Raw genomic sequence first — 23,305 nt, forward strand, 5'->3', positions numbered from 1 at the left:
AACACTTGCGGAATACTTTCAGCCGTCTGTAAACAAGGAAATACTTTGTTTGGTTTTTAGTTTTGAGTCAAATTATTAATTTTATTTATTGGCCGGGTAATAAGTGCTATAACGTCTTGCTGCGCGCTGATTATGGGTTCATATGGACACTTCAGGCTGATAATCCCCTCTGCGCGTATCCATATGAACCCATCACCGCACAGCAAGACGTTAACGCATACATAACTAGTGGTGTCGGGTAGGACACCTACCGGTATACTGGTTGGTTGACAATGTGAATAAAGTTATTTGAAGCAGACAGCGCACAGGATTAGACACTAGATCCACAGCAGCCATCTTTATTGTAGTTCAGACATTAATGCATCAAACTCTCTCCATCAAGGGAGGGAGACACAAGGGACATTTTTACGTGTGTGTGTGTGTGTGTGTGTGTGTGTGTGTGTGTGTGTGTGTGTGTGTGTGTGTGTGTGTGTGTGTGTGTGTGTGTGTGTGTGTGTGTGTGCGTGCGTGCGTGCGTGTGGGGGGTGTGTGTGCGTGCGTGTGGGGGGTGTGTGTGTGTGTGCAGGGGCATCACAAGAGGGGGGAGTGTGGGACTGAGTTACTAGGACCCAAGGTGGAGGGGCCTTCGTTATTTTATACTTAAGCTATTGAAAAATAGCAGAGCTACAAGCTTGTAGATCTGCTGTTTTTGAAAAGTCGTGAAAATGGGTGCAAATCTTTGAATGTATTTTTTAAGCAAACATTTGTAACTAAAATGTTGCTTCTGGGGGGGGGGGTCCCTGGAACTAAGTATTTTGAGATGGGGTCCGTGGCCAAATACACATCGTTTTGGGGGTCCTTCACATGATAAGGTTTGAGCGCCACTGTCATAGAAACATAGGTTTTTTCAAAAAACCTTAGAAGGATTCAACGAGAAAAATAGCAGATCTACAAGCTCGCAACGCGGCACCGTGAGTGCCGTGCTGCGAGCTTGTATATCTGCTATTTTTCAATAGTTAAAGCACAAAATGTGAGCGAATCCTTGTACCCAGGGCCCAGAATTTGGTGCGACACCCCTGTGTGTGTGTGTGTGTGTGTGTGCGTGCGTGCGTGCGTGCGGGCGGGCGGGCGTGCGGGCGCGTGTGTGTGGGGGGGGGGTTAAGCGTTGAGCAGCATGTGACGTGTGGCGGTACCGTAGCAGTAGACGGAGGTGTTCCTGGTCACCAATCACGTCGTACTTCAGCGAGAACATCAGATGTCCCAGGACGCTGTCCACTGAGTAGTAATTAAAGTGCTCCTGGTGGTACAGAGCAAGGACATGATATCAGTACAACTCACGCGCGCACACACACACACACACACACACACACACACAATCACACACACACACACACACACACACACACACACACACACACACACACACACACACACACACACACACACACACACACACACACACACACACACACACACAGTAGTGCACTGTTTCCCAGTGGGTCGGGACGCATTTGTGGGTCACAGACCAATTGTTATAGGACACGACTCGAGTAAAAATCCCATTTTCTTTTCCTGCATATTTTTGTTCCTGCAATCCTAACCCTGACCTCAGTAAAACTATGCTTAAACCTAACCCTAATCCTAACCCTAACCTCAAAACTATGCTTAAACCTAACCCTAATCCTAACCCTAACCTCAGTAAAACTATGCTTAAACAAGTTAAACCTAACCCTAATCCTAACCCTAACCTCAGTAAAACTATGCTTAAACCTAACCTAACCCTAACCTCAGTAAAACTATGCCTAAACCTAACCCTAATCCTAACCCTAACCTCAGTAAAACTATGCCTAAACCTAACCCTAACCTCAGTAAAACTATGCTTAAACCTAACCATAATCCTAACCCTAAACTCAGTAAAACTATGCCTAAACCTAACCCTAATCCTAACCCTAACCTCAGTAAAACTATGCCTAAACCTAACCCTAACCTCAGTAAAACTATGCTTAAACCTAACCATAATCCTAACCCTAACCTCAGTCAAATTATTCCTAAAGAATTGCCCTCTCTGTGTAGAAATCCATGCCGTTATGCCACATCTCCGGTATTGCCTTTTTTTTTACGCTTAATTTTAGTGTGGTATCAAGTACCGAAAATAGCCGACCTAGGTCGGCTATTTTCAATATTTTCACCAAAAGTTCCTTTTAGAAATTTCAGCCCCTGCCACTCTAACATTCTCTGCGCGTCCCTGCTCTGCGGTGTGGGCAGGTGCTTTACCATATCTGTCTGATCTATCTTTCAGCTCCTTCCTGCTACCGTATATCCAGGTATCCGGACGAAAAAGAAAAAAAAATCTAAGAGTCATTTAGCCAATACTATGCAATGGCCAATTCACAGTGGGCTCGTCTCTGAAGTTTAGAGTTTAAACAGACATACTGTAGTTTTTTTTAACCCATTTAGAACGGGTACACATTATTGTGTATCATTATTTTATGCTTTAACTATTGAAAAATAGCAGATATACAAGCTCACAGCGCGGCTGTGAGCTTGTAGATCTGCTATTTTTGAAAAATCGGGAAAATTCGAATTTTGACCCGATTCTATACGTGTCTTTTGAATCCTTCTAAGATTTTTTTGAAAAACCTGTGTTTCTATGTCAGCAATCTGGCCAGCCATCGTCAAAGAAAGGGTCCTTTTCACTGTTCTTGAGAGACTACTATGTCAGTGGTTCTCAAACCTTTTCATGTGAAGGACCCTCAAACTGATATTTATTTGGCCACGGACCCCCATCTCAAAATATCTAGTTCCAGCCTAGGGACCACCCAGAAGCAAAATTTGAGTTACAAACGTTCGCTTTGAAAATACATATATTCAAAGATTTTCACGACTTTTTCAAAAATATACAAGCTCGCAGCGCGGCACTCGGTGCCGTGCGGTGAGCTTGTATTTCTGCAATTTTTCACTGGTTAAAGCATTCAATAATTCTAGGCCCAAATGTTAATCTTCACCAAGAACAAAAGTACTTCACGGCTCTTGCCTGCTGCTACTGTACCAGCAAGTCACCACTTTGCTCATTTTGATGCCGCAGTGAAAACAGGTGGCAAAGCACTAATTATGAATTATTATTCATTAGCCGCTGTGTTACTGCGAGGCTGCACTGTTCCCTGTCACTCTGCGGGGACTCAGTCCGTTGGAATTGATTTGCAAAACATTTACACTGTGTCGCTGAAAATAGCCAAACTACAAGCCTATGACCTACAAGCTGACCTGTGAGCTCCATGTTACTGCCGTTGCTACGGCGGCTGAATTTCCCCAAAAAGATCAATAGCTCATCTTATCTGGTGGTCATAGGACCACAATGGAAACAAGTGCCACAGACTTTTTATGTGTTATCCTGACTGTGCCTCGTGCCGTTTACATTTCTGTCTAATACAGTATTCAATCAATCAATCTTACAGTGTATTACTAGTAAAATGCCTCAGGGAGACACCGCTCCAATTCTTGGCCATCTGGCCAGTGATGTATATCGGACCAGTTACCCATGCATGATAGTCAACAATGTGATGTCAGAACATGCCACAGTATGGGCATTACCAGATAGCGCTTAACATTGATGACATCGGGACAGGGATATGATCTCCATATATGGGCATAAAAGGGACATAAAGCCAGAGCGTGAGGTCAGAGCGGCAAACCCATAGAACCACAGACAAACCTATAGAACCATAGATAAACCCATAGAACCACAGACAAACCTATAGAACCATAGACAAACCTATAGAACCACATACGAACCCATAGAACCACAGACAAACCTATAGAACCACAGTGTCAAGCGTGACGTACAGAGATAGATTTTTATAAATACAAAGCGAGTACCAGACCGAACACCTATTCTGGGGGAAAATTCACCAAAGATCTACAGGCTCACACAGTGACACGTTGTGATTGGCGATTTTGGGCAAAGAGATTTGGTGTAGATAGAGAAAAAAAAGAAAAAACGGTCCAAGTGCAGTTGTAACCCAGGTTACTGTACGCTTGACTAAGAATAGAGGGTTTAAAGGAATAGTTCACCCCCAAAATGACTTTTTTCCTATTGATTACTCATGCCATGGAGAGTAGAGTTCAATAATATTTTTTGGTTTTTGTCACATTCCTAAGACAAAAATTAGTAAATAGTAAATTTACTCCCATTGATTCCGGATGGTGACCCGTTTCGAAACGGGTCACCATCCGGAACGAATGGGGGCAAATTTATTGTTATCAAATTTTTGTCTTAGGAATGCGACAAAAAAAAAAAATATTATTGAACTCTACTCTCCATGGCATGAGTAATCAATAGAAAAAAAGTCATTTTGGGGGTGAACTACTCCTTTAAGTAGTTAAGCCAGTGGTTCTCAACCTGTGGGTCGGGACCCCCAGGGGCGTCCCCAAATTATTGTGTCAGGTCCCCAGATAATTAACTGTGTTGTTTTCTCTCTCAACAGTAAACAAACCAACATACCGTTTTAAGTGTATCTGCCCATTTCTGAAGTGACAATTTAAGGACCTTTTTAATACGTCTAAAATGACAGATTTAACATTGGCCAAATTGTCAAATATTAGAGGCAGAATTTGTGAAAATAGCTGATAGAACCGTGTTATACAAATTGTAATTCCTCAACTCTTAGTGCTAGTCAGGGTGGGGGTCCCCAGTTAAAATATGCTTATTTTGGGGGTTGTGGCCTGAAAAGGTTGAGAACCACTGGGTTAAGCCACGAGGTGTGTTGCAGACACAGACTGACCTTGCCCAGGAAGTGTTTGCGGTAGAGCTTGGCGGTGGGGTTGCTCTCCAGCTTGGTGCGGGTGCCGGGGGAGGGGGGGCGGAGGCGCTCGGGGTCCGTGGTGGCGTTGCCCAGCTCATGGTTCATCCCCTCGATCCAGTAGCCTCCGAACTGGGGCAGGAGGATGAGGGGAAACGGGGTGGTTCTGCCCAGCACCTGTTCCAGTAGAGAGAACATCCACAAGGTTGGCAGGAGAGCAACAACATTCCCAGTTATACTTAGTTGTATGCAGGCCCTGTCGCACTAGCCATAAATCATAACACGTGTTCGGTCGCTAATATTCAGACGTTACATCCCTACAGGCAACCCGTTCTCACCCCCTCTGCTTCACCCTCCCGACGCATTCCCAACTCGCTTTCTGCTTCACCCGTGCGACACTTTGGAACATCTACTGCGTCTACGGTCGGACAAGCACAGAGAGTTTTAGGACAAGAACGGAGAGTCTTAGTACGCATGCGCCGACATGTGTTTACTGGAATATTTTACACTCAAGGCCGTGACAGGGAATCGAACCCGGGTCTCTGGATTAGCGTCATCATGCTCTACCGACTGAGCTAACGAGACGACTGGGAAATTCCTTTTTTTTGTGCTTTTATCTTTGACAACGTGGATGAAAACGTAGTCCCTTCTTTTAGCCGTATTCGGACGCGGAAGCAGTCCCCTGGTCAAAATGTACTATTCTGTCCATAACGGCACATAATTCGGTAACGCCGCTGAGTCGGCTCATGCACCGTTCACACCGTTCGCCGCGGCGACTCGGTCGCTACCGCTCCCTCGGCGGCGTCTCTCGGCGTTCATCGGCGCCTGAGACGCCGCGGCTCTGTCGTTTATAGTGCCGTGAGCGGTAGCGACGGGTGGCTCGTAAACCGGTAAGCCCTTCAGAGCGGTATCGAATCCCGCTTCGGGAACTACTTTTTTTTTCTTTCTTCTTAGACCACCCAATGCGTCCAACCCTTGAAACAGTAGGCAATCCCAAAGCGTCTATCGTCCGACGCAGTACAGTACTTCACAACGCGTCGGTTGTATGACGCTTTAGGAGTGAGAATGTGTTGCTACAGGAGTTATAAGGGGGAGTCAGAGGGCTCTCGATGGTTGAGCTCCAACGTCCATATTCGGCTCAAAACATGTACAAATCAATAAGGTGCTCACCGCATCGTCAAAACAGCTTTCTATCTACCAATGAGCCCACTCGGCATGTTAGTCCATATGTTTCCAATAAATTAATGTTTACTCAAACTTCTCCGAGACTCGCGTTTCCTCGTCGGAATGCTTCCGCCTTCAGAACTACAGAACGTTGGAATACTTCCGCATACAAAAATGTCATGTCCTAGTATGAGCGAATAGCGACGGCGATCAGCGTCACGTGATATGTTCGGCCATTTTTACCCAAGAAGTTCAAGAACAAGGAAAGCGATGAGACTCTGAGAAGTTTGAGTAAACATTAATTTATTGGAAACATATGGACTAACACATGCCGACGGGTGGGCTCATCGGTAGATAGAAAGCTGTTTCGACGATGCGGTGAGCACCTTATTGATTTGTACATGCTTTGAGACGAATATGGACGTTGGAGCTCAACCATCAAGAGCCCTCTGACTCCCCTTTATAACTCCTGTAGAGACGTAACGTCTGAATATTAGCGACCTCTACAGGTGTTATGATTTATGGCTAAGGTGTCGCACCAAATTCTGGGCCCTGGGTGCTTTAACTATTGAAAAATAGCAGATCTACAAGCTCACAGCGCGGCACCGAGTGCCGCGCTGCGAGCTTGTAGATCTGCTATTTTTGAAAAATCTGCCCCCCCCCCCTTGTGATGCCCCTGCTCACAACCCGTCACAGCGTGCTGCATTGTGAGCGTGTAGATTTGCTATCATAACACTTGACAGATCCGAGTCATAAGGTGAGCAGAGCAGGGTGGCGTTTATGAAAGAGTTCAACAACAGATGAAAACGAGGGTGAAATCGAGGCAAACATTACTGATTGCACAGGTTCTACTCGTGCCATGTATTACTGAGATGAATAAGCTTACCTCATGAACACTAGGGTAAGGAATGTAGTCTTCTTCTGTCTGAGGAAGAAAGAAAGGGGGGAAAAAATCACTTGATTCATCAAAGCATTAAAGTGCCCACAAAGCCCTGTTATACATTAATGGAAGCTATTTTAGAATAATGACGGAATAATTGCACCGTGAAATGACCCGTGATTCAATTAGCAAGACATTAACTTAAGCCCAACATGTCCATTCCGTATCACAAGGAAATGCCAAGTCAGCGGACACGCTGGATGATAAAAGATACACAACCAGTTTTAAATCGCATTCCTCTGACATAAACGTACTGTATGACGTGTTTATGTTGTATGTTAGATTGTCTTTAAAGAGACTGCAACACAAAAATATCTTCATATCATGTAAAGCAGGGTTCCCCAATTAGTTTTCCCCAAGGGCCGAATTATGTCTAGGGTACCAAGCCGAGGGCCACAACATTGCAGGGGGCGACGGAGGCGTTCCCGCTACTCCAGCGACAGTTTTCGTGTCGTTGTCGGGTGAAAATCTTGTATGTCCAAAACCGTTCTTTTTGAATTTATCATATTAAAAATGATTTAAACTAGTGAAAACAGCTGATCTACAAGCACACAACGCCTCGCACCGCGAGGCGTTGTGTGCTTGTAGATCTTGTAGATCTGCTGTTTTCACTACTTTTGTGCGACGGCCTTGTATGATTTGCAAAAGAACGTACACATTTGGAGATACGAGATTTTCACCCGACAACGACGATATACTAGTGTTGTTGCTGCTCTTATACCACCATTATTACTGGGGTTGGTGGGGGCCAGAACCCTGATGTAAAGTATGAACTTGAAGCTCTGCTAGCATCGTGTGTGTGCGTGCGTACGTGCGTGCGTGTGAGAGAGAGAGAAAAGAATCCTACTTTGAGAACGGGAGGGAATGTGCATCTCTGCTCATCCATCCTGTTGCCCTGGGAGAGAAGAAAGTAGAGAGATATGAAAGAACGAGAGAGAGAGAGAGAGAGAGAGAGAGAGAGAGAGAGAGAGAGAGAGAGAGAGAGAGAGCGCGTCGTCTCATTTCTATGCACCACCACAGCGTAAACCCGTCAGGTCTGCATTCCAAACCCACATGATGAACATAAATCTCCCCCGAATCGTTGGATTTGTACACTCAATTATTTATCAGCGTCGATTCATAACTAACGAGTTGTACTTATCAGAAAGGCACAGAGAGAGGAAAACGATTAGTCTGATTCATTGCTGTTAGAAAATGTCATCGGGATTATCGGCAGATAACAGAGCGGCGTCTTTGACGACGCAGGGAGCGTTAGGACGGACAGACACACAGACAGACAGACAGACAGACAGACAGACAGTTAAAGGATGTTAACCCATTTAGGCCTAGAATTATTGAATGCTTTAACCAGTGAAAAATAGCTGATATACAAGCTCGCAGCGCGGCACCGAGTGCCGCACTGCGAGCTTGTATATCTGCTAATTTTGAAAAAGTCGTGAAAATGTGTGCAAATCTTTGAATATATGTATTTTCAAAGCGAACGTTTCTAACTCAAATTTTGCTTCTGGGTGGTCCCTGGAACTAAATATTTTGAAATGCGGGTCCGTGGCCAAATAAATATAATTTTGGGGGTCCTTCACATGAAAAGGCTTGAGAACCAATGACATAGTAGTCTCTCAAGAACAGACTAACTGAGCTCCAGTTAAGTGAAAAGGACCTTTTCTTTGACGATGGCTGGCCAGATTACTGACATAGAAACATAGGTTTTTTTTTTTTTAAAACCTTAGAAGGATTCAAAAGACACTTATAGAATCGGGTCAAATTCAAATTTTCAAGATTTTTCAAAAATAGCAGATCTACAAGCTCGCAGCGCGGCACTGAGCTTGTATATCTGCTATTTTTCAATAGTTAAAGCATAAAATAATGATACACAATAATGTGTACCCGTTCTGAATGGGTTTTAAAGGATGTTAATGAGTAGTCAGTGTGAAACTGAATTAACGAAACCCTGGAGATTTTGGCATTCAAGAAGAATGTGGTGCAGAAGCGGCAGCGTCCCTGAATACTCGAATACTCGTAGGTTCTGTGTGTGCGCGTGCATGCGTTTTCTCACGGTTTGTGTGTGTGTGTGTGTGTGTGTGTGTGTGTGTGTGTGTGTGTGTGTGTGTGTGTGTGTGTGTGTGTGTGTGTGTGTGTGTGTGTGTGTGTGTGTGTGTGTGTGTGTGTGTGTGTGTGTGTGTGTGTGCGTGCGCATGTGCGCGTGTGCTGTATATCATCGTTGTCGGGCGAAAACCTTGTATGTCCAAAACTGTTCGTTTTGCATTTATCATTTTAAAAAATGATTCAAACTAGTGAAAACAGACGATCTACAAGCACACAACGCCTCGCGGTGCGAGGCGTTGTGTGCTTGTAGATCGACTGTTTTCACTACTTTTGCGCGATGGCCTTGTATGATGAAGCAGGGCTTTGCTTTGCAAAAGAACGTACACATTTGAAACTTGGAGATACGAGGTTTCAGCCCAACAACGACGATATGCATCTGTGTGGAGAGTGATAAATTGAGAGAAAACGTGAGGGTTACATACTGTGAACAAAATGCAATCTGAAATAGTGAAATCGTGTAAAAGCAGGAACGGGCACGGCTCATTGCAACCTCCTGAATTAACCGTTCGAAGTCAATACATTTTGAGGGCATTAACAGCTGTGCCACTGTATAGTACAGGACAAGAGAAACCCTAATTGAGTAGGCCTACCTGAGAGGAATAACAGTCTAAATCCATATATATATATATTTTTTTTTATATATATATCTTTTGATTTACCAGACTGTAAAAACTTCTAGTTTGTGGTTTACAGTCTGGTAAATCAAAACAATATCTATATTCAAAAGATTTAAATATATGGACTTTTTTTCGTCTCAGGTACTCAATTGATTATGCAAGTTTTCCATGACCAAACATTTCATGAATGGAGATGGAAACGCAGCAAGGGGCTGGATTCAAACGTAACAGATAAGCGCGGTATCTCAGATATGATCGAATTCTCTGCATATAGGGCTCCTCCACACATCCGCAACTACAGATGTGCGAAGGATCACTAATCGCTATGCCACCGACAGACATACATGTGTGCGTGCATCTGTGTGGAGACTGGAGAGAGAGAGATGGTTGCATTGCTATTAGTCAGGGAAAATGTATAAAAACCTGGGAATAAATTCCTTACCAAACGCTTTCTTCACCAATGTGTTCATAAAGGTGTCTGGTAACATATCTAACAAAGATTGAAATTCAACATCCCTAGCAAAATGTTTGACAGATAAAAAATGACTATAAGTGGAATGTGAGGGGTCTATCTAGGTGTTTTTAATTATTCTGAATCCATTGCAAGCATTTGTTTTGCACGGAAAACATTCATTGGGCTAAAAACAGCCCATAACAATTATGGTTTAGTGATGAGTCATCACTTTTCACAGTGGTATGGGGGTCCATTTGTAGCCCAAGGAATGTTTTTCGTGCAAAACAAATGCTTGCAATGGATTCAGAATAATTAAAAACACCTAGTTAGACCCCTCACATTCCACTTAAAGCATATTTTTGGGAGTATTTTTTTTCCCTTTTAGTACAGTGTATCACTGTACTATAAGGGAATATAGTAAGTGAATGAGACCCAGAATTACCCTAGCCGATTTTCCTAGGGATGTTGAATTTCAATCTTTGTTAGATATGTTACTAGACACCTTTACGAACACATTGGTGAAGAAATTGTTTGGTAAGGAATTTATTCCCAGATTTGACAGGTATTCTGATAATTTTCCCTGACTATATTGAAGGACCGTGTCTTGCTCTCTCCTCGCGTCGCTGATGCTGAACAATCATTGCAAATGGCAAATTTCTCGTCGACTTTCAGAGTCTTTGAATTCATTTCACACTACAGACATTGTCTCCTGTTTACAGGACAGATATTTTTAAAAAGGGCCTTTTGGTGAAATTATTGAAAATAGCAGACCTCCAAGCTCACAACGCGTCGCAGCGCGACGCGTTGTGAGCTTGGAGGTCGGCTATTTTCAATGCTTGATACCACACTGAAGTAAGCATAATCAAGTCAATACTGGAGATGTGGCATAGTGCATGGATTTCTACAGAGAGAGGGCAATTCTTTCAACATAGTCTCTTGAATGCTGCCTTCAGGTATGGCATGGAAAGAGGGCATTGCCATTTCTTTCACCATAGTAAAAACTACATTCATGGTCTGGAGAGGGCACCTTTTTACATATGTATAAAAGGGCAGGGGCTCAAGCCCCCTTTGATGTCTATGTGTGCAACTTATTTCCATGACTTTTCCAAACCTTTTCAGGTCTGGAAAAGTAAAAAAAAAAAAAAGAAAAAAAGAATAATAACTTTTCCACACTTTCCATGATTGACTAAACCCTGAAGATCATTATTCATCAACAGGGTCTCAGTGGAAGCAATTGAGCTAATATTTGCTGTCTTGCATGCACATAATTAATATAAAATAAAACATGTTTCTCTTTCATCAATATTGACTGCTTTCAATATGTGACTTGAATGTGATTATGTACTTCTGTATGTACTGTAACACCCAGAAAGAGAAATAAAAATAAAACACATCTTTGTTTAAAATAGATGATACTGTAAGCTGTATCAGAAACTGTCTGAGGCAGTGTTGTGTTGTGTAGTGTGTGTTTGTCAAAAGGCGGACAGGTTAGTCAAGAGGCTGGTTTGGCGAGAAACTGAGCCATGTTAAGAATAAGAGAATCGCAAAACGCATATCGCCTTACCTGCATCTTCTCAATCATTGCAAATAAATCTGGTGTCTAGAAAGAGAGGAGAGCGAGATGAGGTGGCCATTAACACTTGTTGAGTTGGTGTGTTTGTGTTCAGGGGCGTCACAAGGGGGGGGGGGGGGGGGAGTGGGACTGAGTTACTAGGGCCCAAGGTGGAGGGGCCTTAATTATTTTATACTTTAGCTATTGAAAAACAGCAGATCTACAAGCTACGAGCTTGTAGATCTGCCCTACGAGCTTGTAGATCTGCTATTTTTGAAAAGTTGTGAAAATGTGTGCAAATCTTGAATATATGTATTTTTTTAAGCAAACATTTGTGACTAGAATTTCATGGGTTTTTCAAAAAACCTTAGAAGGATTTGAAATGTTCAAAGACTGCACAAATTTTCAAGATTTTTCAAGAATAGCAGATCTACAAGCTCGCAGCGCGGCACTCGCGCTGTGAGCTTGTATAGCTGCTATTTTTCAATAGTTAAAGCACAAAATGTGAGTGAATCCTTGTACCCAGGGCCCAGAATTTGGTGTTGACACCCCTGTTTGTGTTGATTGCTTCTGCAGTCTCAGGGAATCAGAGGTGTGATCTCACTTTTTACCCAGGCTTTGTGGAACACCATGAATCAATTACTTCTTTTTTTTTTTTTTTACTCCATCACAACCCAACTGTTGTTGGGAAATTCAGTTTGACTAAAGTCGTGTGTCGGAATCTGAAGCAGTTTCAATTCCGTTATCTTCACATCATTATCATCACCAAACCACTATTACAGTCTCCTAAAAGAAAGCTTCTAAAGCAATATTTTAACTTCACAACACATGACACATGAAAATTTGGGGACATTCTTTAGAACTTTCCTATGGCATGCTCAAAAAAGGGACGCCAGGTTGAAAGTGCTGACTAGGCGATGACTAGATGACTCGATGATAGGTGACACAGGTGACTAGGTGATAGCTGACTAGGTGACGTGGTAAATTGCTTTTCTACCACTTCTACCATATAAATGAAAGAAAACACAGTTGTAACTTGCAAGGTTATTTAGTTACAATCAACTGCAACACAACAGTGGGTGGGGTCCATGAGCCAACTCAAGGTTGTTGACTGATTTACCACTGTTTTAAGCCAATCAGAATCCAGTATCTGAACATGTGACCACAAAAAGTGGTAGAATAGGTGATAAGTGATAGGTGACTAGGTGACTAGGTGCCGGACAATATGTAGAGATAAAAAAAAAAGTTGCTGTCACATAAAGATATGGTGCCAAGATCCCCTGTTGAGTTCAACACAAATCAACACCAGTTCATCGGGATGGAGGGGAAAGCGAAGGGACACGGCAAATGGTTTCACAAACTTATCACGAACACACAGTAACGAGCAACGACATTAATGCGATTCATGTAAAGCAACGTTTCACCTGACTCAGAGTCTGTATGATATCTCTATCCCCCCCTCCCCCACTGGCTCTCTCCAGGGACGTGCTGGCCATTGGGAAAAGCGGGACAACTCCCAAACGGCCGGTTCATTCCCGGCCGGTCCAGGCCAGCCATTAGGAAAAATTTAAAAATAAAATGTCAGCCTTCGTTCCATTTTGGGGGCTGGGTGGCCAACAAAGTAAATTCGTCACTGTCGGGCAGAAACCTTGTATTTCCAAGTTTCAAATTTGTAGATTTCTTCGCAAAGCAAAGCCCTGCTTCATCATACAAGGCCGTCGCACAAAAGTAGTGAAAACAGCAGATCTACAAGCACACAACGCCTCGCGGTGCGAGGCGTTGTGTGCTTGTAGATCGGCTGTTTTCACTAGTTTAAATCATTTTCAAAATGATAAATACAAAACAAACGGTTTTGGACATGCAAGGTTTCCACCCGACAACGACTAAATATAACTCATTGGCCCACTGGCTTTGTCACTTGTCGTGATCTGAAATGGCAAATCTTTGAGTAGCAGCAGTGCTATAGAGAGAGATCTCTCTCTCTATAGCACGCAATGAGGGCCTCCTGGCCTCTACAACTCTTTTTCCCGGGCTGAATCAGGGGCCCAGCACGTCGCTGGCTCTCTCTCTCTCCCCGTGCCGTTTCATGTCATGTGCGAGAGCAACCAGACTCATGCCGTGGCTAAAACGTGCCAGCTAGCTCCTATCCGCTGTAGCTCTGTGGCAAGTCAGCCGCAGAGATTTGTTTACACACTCGGAAAGATTATGCTGCTAATTTGCATGCTGAAAAGGTTGACGTTCAGCAGCCGATTTCGCTGGCTAGTAATCAGTAGCAGAGAAGTGGGCGAGAAAAAAAAGAAGGCCATGTCGTCGTTGTCGGGTGAAAACCTTGTAGTGTCCAAAACCGTTCGTTTTGCATTTATCATTTTTGAAATGATTTAAACTAGTGAAAACAGCTGATCTACAAGCACACAACGCCTCGCGGTGCGAGGCGTTGTGTGCTTGTAGATCTGCAACGCCTTGTGGTGCGAGGCGTTGTGTGCTTGTAGATCTGCTGTTTTCACTACTTTTGTGCGACACGGTGTTGTTTTTGACAGCAAATTTTGATTTAGTTTTAGTCATAGTCTTTTGAATAAAATGTAATGTAGTTTTATTCATAATTTAGTCACCTGAAAAGTTTTAGTTTTAGTCAAATATTTGTTGACTAAATATCATAAGGTTTTAGGCGACTAAATCTACAGTTGATTTAGTCAACTAAAATGTATTTTTGCAGGCCTTGATGGCATCATAATGACTGATTTTACACAGCGCGACGCGTTGTGAGCTTGTAGATCTGCTATTTTCTGCATGCAACAACCAAAAATAAAATGACTCTCTTCTCCACTAGTCCCTACCCAACATTTTAGTCTAGTTTTTATTTTGTTGATGAAATTGTCAATAGTCTTAGTTTTAGTCATCACAGCTTAGTTTTTATTTCATTTTATTCAGTTTTCGTCAGTGAAAAAAACGCAGTCGACAAACATTTTTCGTCATAGTTTTAGTCGACAAAATCAACACTGGTGCGACAGCCTTGTGTGATGAAGCAGGGCTTTACTTTGCGAAAGAACGTACACGTCTGAAACTTGGAGATACGAGGTTTGCACCCGACAACGACGATATGGAAGGAACTACCGCATGGGAACGTCGAGTCTGAAGTGGCTGCGGCGTGCTCAGACTGAAAGGAACTTTCAGGCACGGCTGACGCAGTCCAACAGTTCTGTGTACAGAGCAATATTGTCTTAGCCTTCGGTGTGGTTATGAGTAAAGTCCTCCGCCATGTGCAAACAACAGTCTGTTTCAAACCCTAAAGGCAAACACAGCCACTGAGCTGGCTGCGCTCTCGACAACACGGGGCCAACAGAGAGTAGAAACGGAACCAGAAGCAACAAAGCTTAAAGTCACATGGCGTGAAACCCAGAAGCTGTTTCTAACCGCTAAACTGTGTCATGAGATCCGTGGCCAGACACAGTTTGAATTCATAAAATGTTAACGCTCAAACCGTATCAAAGCGACCACAGAATTAAAGACCGTATACGGTATGTCACATTGTCGGGTCCTTAGCTCTTAAGATGTCTGGCGGTTGATCAGCCAGTCAGTCTGGCAGTGTTGGAGAAATGTTTTACTTATCAAAAGTATCAATACAACAATGTAGAAATACCCCGATACAAGTAAAAAGTCCAAAATTCGAAATGTACACGAGTAAAAGTACAAAAGCATTGGCGTCAAAATGTACTTAAGGTACCAAAAGTAAAAGTAGAAAATGTTTGAAAATAGCAGATCTACAAGCTCACAAATAAATGTAGTGGAGTAAAAGTACAATATTTGGATCCGAGATTTAGTGGAATAGAAGTAAAGGTGCTAAAACTGGAAATACTCAAGTAAAGTACAAAATTGTAGTTTTTTTTTAGGTTGTACAGTACAAAATTGTACAGTACCAAAGTAAATGTACTTAGTTAATTTACACCACTGCAGTCTGGCAATAAGTCTATCAAAACAATAACACCGTTTGTTACTAGAGACCATATCCTTCGGTCCAAGCGTTCACTGCTATCACACGAGATATATCAAACGTTAATGAATGGATTGCCATGAAACTTGCCGAGAGCATTTTCATGATCCATGGAGGATGAAAACCTTTTCATGCAGAACAAGGGACACTTATGCACCATGAATAAAGTTATCATACTGTAGCCTACGGACGGATGAGGCCATGCTGCTCTCAGCTAGATGAAACAGTGTATCCTTTAATTTATACTGTAAATGGTACAGTAGTAGGATATTGTCGTTGTCGCGTGGAAACCTTGTACGTCCAAAACCGTTAATTTTGCATTTATCATTTAAAAAATGATTTAAACTAGTGAAAACAGCCGATCTACAAGCACACAACGCCTCGCACCGCGAGGCGTTGTGTGCTTGTAGATCTGCTGTTTTCACTACTTTTGTGCGACGGCCTCGTGTGATGAAGCAGGGCTTTGCTTTGCGAAAGAACGTACAAATTTGAAACTTGGAGATACGAGGTTTCTGCCCGACAGTGACGATATACAATAAGTAGAACTACAGATATTCCCCCAATCAGACTTATTCGCATAAATAACAGCACAGCATCCAATACACTCCAACCTCAATTTGAAGAGCCAGCCTGAGTTTTCATGGCGCCTGCTTAGCATGATTCCAACTAATTCATGGGTTGCATTTGTAGTCCTACACCAGCCATGTTGAGGACCAACACAGGTGTCCTCCTGAACATTATAGTTCTATGCCATTCTGAGTTCCCAGAGGTTTTAGTTCTATGCCAATCAGACACATTGAAAAACCTGTGTTGGTCCTCAATATGGCTGTTTAGAACTACAAATGCAACCCTTTGAATACTCTGCTGCTATACTTACATGCCTGATCTTTCTCCGATACTCCCTTGGATAACGGCACTGGATGAGATGACTTTGAGCCATTTTTTAGCTGGAACGTAGTCAACGTACTCTCCCCCCCAAAAAAAAAAAAAAATACATATAAATTAAAGAATTACTAAAACAAACGTGCCCTCAGGAGAAAGACTCAGATCGAGTGAGCAGAGCAGCTCCGGGTGTCCTGTACGAGGCCGCCACAGCGAACGCTGTGTCTGTGTCCAGCTCTGGACGGACGGACGGACGGACGCGCTCCACCATCACAACTGCATCCCCTGTCAGTCGCTGCAGTGTCCATGACTGACAGGAGGGTCAGATCAAACACCACGGAGGTCCCTGTGTGCTGCTTGTTTGTTCTGTGATTATCTGTGAGGTAAGCGGGCATGCGCGCGTCTCGGGTTACATTGCATACGAGAAGAACATAATATGGGCAGGTGCTGTGCTGTAGAGAATATATACATTGAAGAACATGACCGGTGCTGCTACACGACTTGCTTTAGTGCAGTGGTTCTCAACCTTTTCAGGCCACGATCCAGTGGCGTCAGTTCAGAAAAAGCTAAGGTATGGCAACATGACTGGTGTCTTACCAGTCATGTTGCCATACCTTAAGAAGTACATTCTATTTCCCCCCGTTTCTACGGTTTCTTGGTCTGGATATGGCAGCCTGGAATGGTTGTTCAAGTGCAGCTAAACTTGGCATGTTAAACGTGAGACAATACCTTGTTAAAGAGACCATTTTGTTAAATTGTGTAGTTATTTTACTGTAATTTAACAACACAATACAGACAGACAAAGAGACATTCATGGATTTATATTTAAAGGTAACTTTTATTTCCCCCCCTGGACCCAGGGTATGGCAGCTGCATACCCCTGCCATACCCAATTGACGCCCCTGCCACGATCCCCCCAAAATAATCATATTTGAACTGGGAACCCCCCACCCTGACGAGCACTTGGAATAAGTTGAGGCGTTTCGTGTTTTGTTCCACAGATAAATATCGTGAAAATAGACGATCTATAAGCTCATAACGCCTCGCCTTTGCGAGGCCGCCTCAAATTATCACTTCAGCTGTCATCTGGGGACCCCTGCAAAATCATGTGGGGACCCCCCTGGGGGTCCCGACCCACAGGTAGATCTACGCAAGCTCGCTCCTTGTGAGCCCATGTGAATGGGCTATTGTTCACCCCCAGAATAGGGACGCTAAGGTTCATGTGGTTAAAATAAACGCTAACCTGTTCACAGTGATTTGTGAAAGGGATATAGACACTCTTGGTCTGGCTAGGTTTCATCACGTGTATACAGATATATCTGGATGTGTGGTACTAGGGATGTCCCGATACCACTTTTTTGCTGACCGAGTACAAGTACAAGTACTTCATTTTGAGTACTCGCCGATACCGAGTACCGATACGAGTACAATTAATAATACAAAATGTCTTTAAATTACGTTTTTTTTTTATCAGATGTTCCTCACTTTCTGGCTGTATATAACACATTAAATTGCATTGCTTTCCCAGAACATGGCACAACTGCCACACATTTCACATTTTCAGGTTTAGCCCATGGAAATTCCTGTAGTGTGCATGATCTTCTAGATCTGCTATGCTCAAACATTTTGTATTTTTACTTTTGATACTTTAAGAGAGAGAACATGGCACAACTGCCACACATTTCACTTTTTTTTCAGGTTTAGCCCATGGAAATTCCTGTACTGTGCATGATCTTCTAGATCTGCTATGCTCAAACATTTTGTATTTTTACTTTTGATACTTTAAGAGAGAGAGAGAAAGGCGAAGTGGCGGAACACACAGGGTACTCGGGCGCTTTGTGAGCAGTATCGGACGAGTACCGATACCGCAAAATAGGCCGGTATCGGGGCGAGTACCGATACCACGAGTACCGATACCGCATCCCTATGTGGTACCCTATACAGTATTTGTCAGATCTATTGTATTGTTCTCCGGTTGACAGACTGGTTTGCACGTTAAACCCCCTTAATCATACTTAAACTATTTGTACATAATCATTATTCATACAGTACATATCACTTTTTTTTTTCTCCAATTTTGTTTACTTAATGTTGTCCTTTCCTTTATCTTGTCCCCTTTTTATTTGTTTTGTTGTTATGTTTTTGAGGGAACCTGGGAGGGCAGGGCATATGTGGTGTTGTTGTCTTTATACTTGAAAAATCATATAAATAAAGTGATATGAATAAAAAAAACGCTGACCTGATTAAGAGCCACTGAGCTCGAAAAAACATTGTCCACTAAACAAGTGTTGGAGCAGTGATGTGTGCAGGTTATTCGTCTCTTATCGCACACTTGAATTGCCCTCGTCGGAGGCTCTACAATACTCTCTCTGTGTCTCTCTAACCGGCTTTGGGGAAAGCAGGGGCGTCACACCAAATTCTGGGCCCTGGGTACAAGGATTCACTGCGGGCCCCCCATGAAAGTTAACTAGTGAAAAATGGCACCGAGTGCCGCGCTGCGAGCTTGTATATCTGCTATTTTTGAAAAATCGTGAAAATGTGTGCAAGAAACCTACGTTTCCATGTCAGTGGTGCTCAAACTTTTTCATGTCAAGGACCCCCAAGATGACATGTATTTGGCCACGGACCCCCATCTCAAAATATGTTGTTCCAGGGATCCCCCCCAGAAGCAAAATCTGAGTTACAAATGTTTGCTTAAAAAAGATTTTCACGACTTTTCAAAAATAGCTAAAGTTACTAAGGCCCCTCCATCTTGGGCCCTAGTAACTCAGTCCCACTCCCCCACCCCCCCCCCCCCCCCCCACCCCCTCCCCCTTGTGACGCCCCTGGGGGAAAGTCTGGGAACAGCAATACAACACTCTCTCTTTCTCTCTCTCGACATGTACAGTATAGCTGTCGGTGTGTCTGTCTCTCTCTTTCTCCCTCCGTCTGCCTCTCTGCCTTCCTCACTCCCTCTCCCGCTCTGTCCGTCTGCTTCTCTTCCACAGACATGCCACACTGCACTTATAAAGTAACACAATGGCAGATAGAACAGAACAGATGTACTGTACTGTATAAAAGACACTGACGGAGAGGGAGAGAGGCAGACAGACAGAGAGGCAGACACGGACAGAAAGAGAGAGAGAGAAAGAGGCAGTAAATGTACTTAGTTACTTTACACCACGGCAGTCTGGCAATAAGTCTATCAAAACAATGACACTGTTTGTTACTAGAGACCACAGGGGCGTCAATTGGGTATGGCAGGGGTATGCAGCTGGGTCCAGGGGGGAAAATAAAAGTTATAAATACATATAAATCCATGAATGTCTCTTTGTCTATCTGTGCTGGTTATTATGTTGTTAAATTACAGTAAAATAACTACAAATGCAAAATTTAACAACATGGTCACTTTAACGAGGTATTATAATTATATTCTCCACACTTGTATTCTCCCCATCTTGACAGAATGTTACATTCCCAGGTTCCGCAGGTCAGCTGCACAGGTGCAATGCATGATTGTTAATTGTGGCACGTTTACTAACATGCCAAGTTTAGCTGCACTTGAACAACCGTTCCAGGCTGCCATATCCAGCCCAAGAAACCGTAGAAACCTGTGTAAAAAACTGACAAAACTTGTTTTTTTCAGACGTTGTCAAAATAGCCGATCTACATGCTCACAACGCCTCGCAGCGCGAGGCGTTGTGAGCATGTAGATCTGCTATTTTCACAATAGAACCGTGTTATACGAAATGTAATGCCTCTTTTCCATGAGGACTCCCATCTTTGCCATACCCTAGCTTTTGCTGAACTGACGCCACTGAGAGACCATATCCTTCGGTCCAAATGTTCACTGCTATCACACGAGATATATCATCAAACGTTAATGAATGGATTACCATGAAACTTGCCGAAAAGGGTTCATGCAGAACAAGGGACACTTATACTGTACACCATCAATAAAGTTATCATACTGTAGCCTACGGACGGATGAGGACATGCTGCTCTCAGCTAGATGAAACAGTGTATCCTTTAATTTATACCGTAAATGGTACAGTAGTAGGATGTCGTCGTTGTCGCGTGGAAACCTTGTACGTCCAAAACCGTTCGTTTCGCATTCATCATTTTAAAAATGATTTAAACTAGTGAAAACAGCCGATCTACAAGCACACAACGCCTCGCGGTGCGAGGCGTTGTGTGCTTGTAGATCGGCTGTTTTCACTACTTTTGTGCGACGGCCTTGTGTGATGAAGCAGGGCTTTACTTTGCGAAAGAACGTACACATTTGGAACTTGGATATACGAGGTTTCTGCCCGACAACGGCGATATTGTCCCCCAAACAGATTTATTCGTATAAATAATAGCACAGCGAGAAAGAGAGAGGGAGAAAGAGGCAGAAAATAGGAGGTGAGAGACTGATACAAATTTTGTGGAGAGAAGCAGTAGTTCTTCTAGAAAGAAAGCCATCTCAAACTGTGAAAGTGGACAGAACGAAGGTGGGGGGGATGCAGTGAATGTCCTCATTAAAACCCATTTAGGCCTAGAATTATTGAATGCTTTGACCAGTGAAAAATAGCAGATATACAAGCTCACAGCGCGGCACCGAGTGCCGCGCTGCGAGCTTGTAGATCTGCTATTTTTGGAAAAGTTGTGAAAATGTGTGCAAATCTTTGAATATATGTATTTTCAAAGCGAACGTTTGTAACTCAAATTTTGCTTCTGGGGGGTCCCTGGAACTAGATATTTTGAGATGCGCGTCCGTGGCCAAATAAATATCATTTTGGGGGTCCTTCACATGAAAAGGTTTGAGAACCACTGACATAGTCGTCTCTCAAGAACAGACTAACTGAGCTCCAGTTAAGTGAAAAGGACCTTTTCTTTGACGATGGCTATAGCCAGATTGCTGACATAGAAACATAGTTTTTTTTCAAAAAATCTTAGAAGGATTCAAAAGACACTTATAGAATCGGGTAAAAATTCTAATTTTCACGATTTTCTAAAATAGCAGATCTACAAGCTCGCGGCGCGGCACTCGGTGCCGCGCTGTGAGCTTGTATATCTGCTATTTTTCAACAGTTTAAGCATAAAATAATGATATAAGAGTACCCGGTCTAAATGGGTTAAAACCAGGAGGGTTTGCCATCAGCTAAAGAAGCACAATAACTGAGCATTGTGAGCAATATAACTAATCTCTCCTCCACACACGCCCACACAGTCTGAAAACTTAAGATCGGCTCAGGTCAAGTGCTATAAAATGTTTTACTGCTGACAGATGGTATATTGTTCATTATACGCTGTCGCTGCTGATAGACTGTACCTATAGCCTATTATCCGTCAACTGTACATATTAAATTATCGGTGTGTAGGCTGGTTTGGACTAGAGTGCACACAATCATAATAGCCTCATATCCATATCCTGTCAATAGACTGCACGTACCGTATATCTTCATTGACAAAATATGTACTATAGGTTCATATCACTGGTGTTATGAACCTACAGTACTGCCAGTGGCGTCAGTTCAGAAAAAAGCTAAGGTATGGCAACATGACTGTTGTCTAGACACCAGTCATGTTGCCATACCTTAGCAACAGGCATGATACATTTATTTTAAGAAGTACGTTCTATTTTTTCCCCCGTTTCTACGGTTTGTTCAAGTGCAGCTCAACTTGGCATAAAATAGTATAAATTAACAATAATGCATTGCACCTGTGCAGCTGACCTGCAGAACCTGGGAATATATACCATTTTGTCAAGATGGGGAGAATACAAGTGTGGAGAATATAATTATAATACCTTGTTAAAGTCACCATTTTCTTAAATTTTGCATTTGTAGTTATTTGAATGTAATTTAACAACATAACCAGCACAGATAGACAAAGAGACATTCATGGATTTATATTTAAAAGTAACTTTTATTCTCCCCCCTGGACCCAGGGTATGGCAGCTGCATACCCCTGCCATACCCAATTGACGCCCCTGAGTACTGCTGCTGCTGCTAGGGTTGGGATATGACTTCAAGTCAATATTTCACCATTATTTCAAACTTTTAATTACAATGAACGATTTATTTGTAAACAGTGAAAATAGCAGATCTACAAGCTCTAAGACAGCTATTTTTGTATGACACCATTGCACAACGAAGTATAACACAGGGTTAAGTGTTTAATAGTCTCGCGTGGCCAGACTGTTTCGGCAAATGCTCCCGGCATACAGTCTGGCAAACGGAAGAAGAAACGATGAGTGCGAGATAAAGCGGATGTGACGCAACCGCTCCCTTGGTGCAGTAACAATAACATGTCCTACTGGAAGCGTTATGTCTCCTTTCAACATTTCTGGGGGCTTTATTTCGTCTTTCTCTGGTGTTATTGGTGTCACCTCCATGATTTTCAAACGTTTTCTTAAACTATACACTCATAACAATAATAGGCCGCTCGAATGACTTTGTCTGAGCTATTGTGTTTCTGTTATGTTTCCAATGGGACTACAGTTCAGTGCAGCAGTGGCTACTTCCTATACTCGCCGTTTGGGAGCTGCCATTCCAGACTCTATATAGCATTCGGAGATTGTGGAATAGTTGTCTGGCTACGCAAGACTAAGTGTTTAATTATCAGACTATTCGATTTACTCCTGTCGGTTGTTGGTTCTAAACGTGGGTTTGGGATCTACTGCATTTACACATATTGATATGTATTCTGACTTAGTGATCACGGAACCAATCCTGTTGGGGTTAACTGCAGATTGACCTGGTTTAATGAGTGATTAAAATGATACATCCTCTAATCCTTCAATGCTCTTTCTGTTCACCGACTCAATCCATCTGCGCCGGTTCACCTCATCCATTTGCTCTTCC

At 43.0% G+C, this 23,305-nt stretch overlaps 1 protein-coding gene across 5 annotated transcripts in view; it reads right to left on the reverse strand.

The window, feature by feature from the left end:
* The window catches only part of LOC308291703 (rap1 GTPase-activating protein 1-like), a 48,500-nt gene extending 31,720 nt beyond the window's left edge, over window positions 1-16,780 (reverse strand). For all 5 annotated transcript variants that reach the window (XM_080733815.1, XM_080733817.1, XM_080733814.1 and 2 more), the window contains exons 1-6: window positions 16,474-16,780; window positions 11,621-11,656; window positions 7,730-7,777; window positions 6,829-6,867; window positions 4,761-4,955; window positions 1,173-1,276 (exon numbers count right to left, since the gene is read on the reverse strand). In XM_080733815.1, coding sequence (XP_080589941.1) covers window positions 1,173-1,276; window positions 4,761-4,955; window positions 6,829-6,867; window positions 7,730-7,777; window positions 11,621-11,656; window positions 16,474-16,536 — 485 coding nt within the window. In that variant the 5' untranslated portion in view covers window positions 16,537-16,780. The remainder of the gene's footprint in view (window positions 1-1,172; window positions 1,277-4,760; window positions 4,956-6,828; window positions 6,868-7,729; window positions 7,778-11,620; window positions 11,657-16,473) is intronic.
* Between the last annotated feature and the right edge of the window lie 6,525 nt (window positions 16,781-23,305).

The sequence above is a fragment of the Nannobrachium achirus genome (genome assembly GCF_963921795.1).
Source record: "Nannobrachium achirus genome assembly, chromosome: 9".
Classification (NCBI taxonomy): Eukaryota; Metazoa; Chordata; class Actinopteri; order Myctophiformes; family Myctophidae; genus Nannobrachium; species Nannobrachium achirus.